At 55.2% G+C, this 5,358-nt stretch overlaps 1 protein-coding gene across 7 annotated transcripts in view; it reads left to right on the top strand.

Annotated features, from left to right (window-relative positions):
- The window catches only part of LOC113204377 (zwei Ig domain protein zig-8-like), a 197,039-nt gene that overhangs the window by 128,627 nt on the left and 63,054 nt on the right, over nucleotides 1–5,358 (top strand). For all 7 annotated transcript variants that reach the window (XM_026419550.2, XM_052269374.1, XM_026419549.2 and 4 more), the window contains 2 exons: nucleotides 966–1,016; nucleotides 3,242–3,396. In XM_026419550.2, the coding sequence (XP_026275335.1) occupies nucleotides 966–1,016; nucleotides 3,242–3,396 (206 nt within the window). The remainder of the gene's footprint in view (nucleotides 1–965; nucleotides 1,017–3,241; nucleotides 3,397–5,358) is intronic.

Here is a 5,358-nt window from a genome sequence, read left to right as displayed (position 1 = left end):
GGGGCGGGATCTCGTCCTTCCTCTGTTCCAGATTTGCAGGCAAGGGGCCCAGAGAGTAATTGTTTCTCTTTGTCAATTACTGTAATGAATGTGATCCGCCTGTGGGGGTGTCTGCCCATCGCGCTCTTCTCCTCGGCCTCTCAGCTGGAAAGGGGGGTGTATTAAACATTTGGCGGTAGGGTTGCGTGCAGATATCTCATTTGTGGCAAAAGTATTATGTAGGCAGAAACACTGCTAATTAAAGTGTTCTAAATGCAAGGAACGTGTTAACAATATTCCAATATTTATTTTCATATATATTTTACTCTTTTACCTTTTGTCTTTGTCAGCAGCTCACTTTGTCCCGCCGGGTGGGTGGGTGAGGAGTAGTGCCGTAGGTCGCGGCGCTGGGGTCGCAGCCGAGGCTCCTGTTTATGGGCCGGCAGTATGGGGGAGCACGGGCGGCCGGAGACACTCCTGAGCACGCATGGAGAGCCCCCCCGCTCGTGTGGAACAACCCCCCCATCTACCCCTCCTCCCCACGCAAACATGGAGCGAGGCCGCAGCCCTTTCGGCCCCCCGCGCGCAACCCGCACCTCCCATTTCTACCTCTCTCGCTCCTCTCCAACTCCTCTCACCCTCTCCCACGCACACACGTGCATCTTACCAGCCGTGTCGTGTTCGGTTGAGAGAGAGAGAGAGAGATGAAGCTCATGGTTGTCGCTCTTTTACAGCTTCCTCTCTCCTAACCCTATCTCTCCTTTTCGCCTAGACTCGCAGTCGTTACGTCACACCTCCAGGCGCAGATCTTCTCTCCTCAGACTTTTGGGTTATTCTTGATCTGTCGGGGTGCTCATGGCTGGGGGGGAGGGAGGGGAGGAGGCTGCACCGCAGCTTGAGAGGAAACAATTTGCTCACTCTGATTTGTTTTTACCCGTCGCCCGTTTCAATATCTGTCATTTATTCTCTTTCTTTTTTGGTTCCAGGTTCCAACAATATTCCGGATGCTAACGGCAATCACAAGGATGACGGCTCCGGTAAGAATAAATTAGTGCCTCTTTTGTACGCTTTTTTTAAATCGTAGCAGTCATGCCAAATGACGCATCTTTTAAAACCGGCGTTTAGAAATGCAGTTCCGTGGTTGTCTCGATGCTACGTAACGACCCGGCAACTCTGCGCGCGCGTCCGCTCCGTCTACTCGGGTACCCGACGGGCTGCGCTCCTCGGAAGTGGGTCATTGGGTCTGGGCAGCATTCTGTCACACTTTGTCCTCGGCCGCACGTCCCGGGCCGGCCCCGCATGCGCCGCCGCCCCGGCCTACACTGCTCTAGGCGGACGCTGTGCTGCTCTTCAGCTTCCGTCTTCCTAATCCCATTCCGTTCGTCTCCAAAGCTTCCTCGTCGCAGCTGTTTCTCACTCACAATGATGGCCGCCAGGTTGTTGTTGGTGTTGTCGTTCGCAGTACTTTCTATCCCGCGACTCGTTTTCTCCTCCCGAGCGGAAGAAATAATTGTAAACTTACTTGGAAGAAGTGAGGGACGATGGAAAAAAAAGTCCTTAACGATGGCTGGCTTGGGGCGGCGGGTGCAGTAACGATCTGAACGGAACACGCGATTTCTGTCCCGAGCAGGTGTTGCCCCCCACCACCCTGCTCCCTCCGCCCCGCCACGCGCCGCCACGCCTGGCAGTCACAATTAGACGCCTTCCGCCGTTTCCCTCTACTTCTTCCGTTTCCTCTTTCCTTGAACGCCCTTCTCCCTCCCCCTCTATCTTTCTCTCTCTCTCTCACTCTCTGTCTCTCTCCATCACGACCCCCAAGATAACGCCTACGCCTGCTCATGCTGTGCGCTCCGCCTCCCTCGTCCTCGACCGCACATTCTTCGCACGTTTTACTCATAATCCATAGGGAAGCGGGCTGAGGGCTGGAGACTGAGACTGTACTACAAAGAGAGAGAGAGAGAGAGAATGAGAGAGAGAGAGAGAGAGAGAGAGAGAGAGAGAGAGAGAGAGAGAGAGAGATGCAGTGGAAAGGAACGTAGCAGCACATCCTGGGTAAATTCAACGCGGACGATGTATTGCATGTTGGGGTTTTCCTCGTGGCGTTTACGTTAGGCCCCCGAAAAGGAAATAAAGCTGCCCCTTTCCCTCGTGTGTTTTATTAATTACACAAACGAGCCGCTCCCCTCCCCCTCCCTGTATCAGTGTTGTTTACAGCTGGCTCAAGAGAGATTGTGTGCGAGTGTATGTGTGCGTGTGTAGAGGGGTGGGGGGAGCTGGGAGGTGTCGGAGTTTTGACGCCGCGCCCTTTCACGCTAATACGCTCCGGGGCTGAGCCGGCTGTACCGTCACCATCCCTCACCCCATATATGTGTGTGTGTGTGTGTGTGTGTGTGTGTGTGTGTGTGTTTGTGTGTGCTGGCAGCGGAAGGTTGCCGGGCGCTACAATAATTGCTCCGTCCGATGTCACAGATGGACAGACCGACGGAAGCAAGCGTGGTCGTTGTTGGAGTTCTCCCCCACGCGCCGGGTGGGCTGCGAGTGGGGCTGAAATGGACGGGATTGGCGGGCGAGGGTGTGGCAAATGCGTCAAGGGCACCTTTTAGGCGGAGGCGTATAGATAGAGTGTCTTCCAGGAGAGGACGACTTCTTGGAGGGCATTGGGCTTGAAAAGGTCATGGCAAAAAGAGAAACATGGTTGGATTCCTAGTAACGTCTGTAGCACGTCTTGCGTCGCGACGCGCTTCAGGTGCGCCTGCGGAGATGGCTGTTCAACGAGGTGTGGCCCCCGGCGGTGGCGGCGGCGCGGCCGCCCAACTTGTGCGGTGCGCGCGCGCACACGGGTGTAAGTGGCTCACTCTCGGAAACTTATTTGTGACTCGGTATATATAAACCTAATTAAAGACTAATGAGCGGTGGAGTTCATCATGGCGAGCAGCACGGCGGCAGTGATTAGAGTTCATGAAGAAAACCCCCCGTACCGAGAGTGGGAGGAGCGGAAGGGGGGACGCATCAGGCCCCCTGTCCTCATTTAGGGAAATAGTTTCAAATTGGCGCGACGCGGCTCGGCTAAGCGCGTGCGCATTTTGCATGCAGATTCGTCCTCTGCTCCGCAGAGCGAATGTCGACGTCGACGACGCCACCGCGACCCACGCGCGAGCTCTCCTAGGGAAAGGGGTTATTAAAAGACAACGCAAAAAAAAACTAGAAAGGGTTCATGGTCGATTTCTAACTTTTTGTCTTTCTGTTTTTTCCCTCCACGCAGAAGATTCACGGAGAAGCCACCGCACCTTCCAGCAGGAGGGCGTCGCCTTGTCGGAGCCGCCTTTCTTCGACCTCACCGTGCCCACCAACCTCACGGGACTGGTCGGCAAGACGGCCTACCTCAACTGCAGAGTCAAGAACCTGGGGAACAGAACGGTGAGTCCTGCGGCGGCAGCCTTGCTGTTATCATAGTTACACAGTGGGACCGATTCTTTTCTTCGCTCGTCTGCTCCCCCTTTGGACCTGAAGTTGCATGTGTGTCGACGGGGAGGCTATTCCCGCCGTGGGTTGGATAGCCGTCGCCTCAATCTCAAGATCGCCTCCATCCACCCGCTGCCACTCCCCCCGTTGATCTCTCCTGCTCACTCCTTTTCGAAAAGTTTCGCGGAGGCGGTGTGTTCGCCTGGGTGCAACTCTAATTGGCAGTGGTCGCTTTTATCGGGGAGTTAGATCCACAGACCGGGCAGCGGCAACAGCACCCGCCAACAACTTTAGGATGAGGGGGCCGGGTAGGGGGGGGCTTATCGGATATTAAGGCAATCACTGGGCGACCGCCGCAACGTTCCCACCGTCATCATCACCTGTCCCCAGCACGCTCCAGCGCGCCGGGGCAGGTCCCGCCCGGAGCGAACCCGACGACCAGCACAGATCCCCGACGACGCTTAGCGGATGGAGAAGAAAAACGGGAATGAAATTTTTTTCTGTTACCTTTATTACAAGTTTACGATCTGGATTTTACCCCTTCAGATCGTGAATTACTGAATTTGTAAAATTGCTGTTAGGCGAACTGTAAATATATTGTAATCAGTGGGCATACGTACTTTTTGAGAAATATTTGTTTAAGTTTTGTAGGAAACTTTGACTATGCGAGCAGTATTAAATAACGATTTAACACTGTAAAATTGAAAAATAATCGCGAAGATTATGAAAACAAGATGTGATATATCGACTTGTTTGCCACACAAGTTTAATCCGTTAAAAAATTAACGAGACTGATCATAAATTTCTAACATCGCTAGTAAATCAGTAGTTTTAAGTTTTAAAAAGAAACAATTGTAAATTCACTGGCAATTCACCGTGCTATTTCAAAAAGTCCCTTTTTTTCTCGTTTTGTGCCGTCCGTTTCCCCTCTATTGGTCCTCTACCATGAGGTTGGTCGTAGATAGTGGCATAAATTACGGCGCCAAACGGGATGTGTGCCAGCGGGACATGCGCCGCACGTCAAGCCCCAGAGGCGGGGGTGGGGGCGGGCTGAGTGCGAGGCTGAGGCCACATATATTTTGGGATCAGTTTGAAATTCGGCGCGGCCCATATATTAATCGCACCCGCAAGGAATAATTGCCTCATCTGGCCCCGCCCCGCCCTGCCGCTGCCCCACTCCGCCCCGCCGTGCTCGTGCAGCCGCAGGGTTACGGACGGCGGGGCCACCACGCCGCGGGGGCCGGCACGGCGCGCGGACCAATGGCCATTGCCAGCGTGCGAATTGGCACGTTACAACCACCGGCCCCGAGGAGAGCGGGCGTGGCGCTGGCGGAAGGGAGTGGAGAGGAGGTCTGTACGTCGTTACATTTTACATTCCACCCTCCTTGGCCGCGCTCCAGGGGAGGGGGGGAGGGGAGGGCCGCACGCCTACTAAAGCAGGTTTACCTGGCCCCGGGCGGGGGGTAGGCCAGGCCCCTGTAAGGGTAGAGGGTAGTCCCCCTCCCGGAGGTGGCCCCCCTCGGGGTGTCTCCGGGGGCCCGGCCCCCTCCCCGCCCAACACCCCCCGGCTCTCATCGTGGCCGCTGCCCCGGCGTCACGCTGCCGTGCGCCTCAAGTGCGCCCGCGCTGTTAAAACAAGACGCCGCAGCAGCAGCGAAATTGTATCTGCAGGGAGTGCTTTTCCCTGTCGGCCGCGATGCAAGAAAAACACGTGTGCCCGGCAGAGAGAAAGAGGAGAGGGAGAGGAGGGGATGGAGGGAGAGAGGGGGATAAAGAAACAGCTTTAAGGCACGTGATCTAAGTGTGGTCCTTTTTTTGCACGGCTGTTAAAACTGTTGGCTGTTACCTACCTTTTGTTGGAATGGCGCACAACCAGGACTGTGGGGGGTATGAGGTTGACGAGAAGAGCAGGGGGGG

This window comes from Frankliniella occidentalis, unplaced genomic scaffold, assembly GCF_000697945.3.
Source record: "Frankliniella occidentalis isolate FOCC.00 unplaced genomic scaffold, Focc_3.1 Scaffold90, whole genome shotgun sequence".
NCBI lineage: Eukaryota > Metazoa > Arthropoda > Insecta > Thysanoptera > Thripidae > Frankliniella > Frankliniella occidentalis.
The sequence above is the reverse complement of the archived record's forward strand: the minus strand, read 5'-3'. Positions and strand labels throughout refer to the sequence as shown.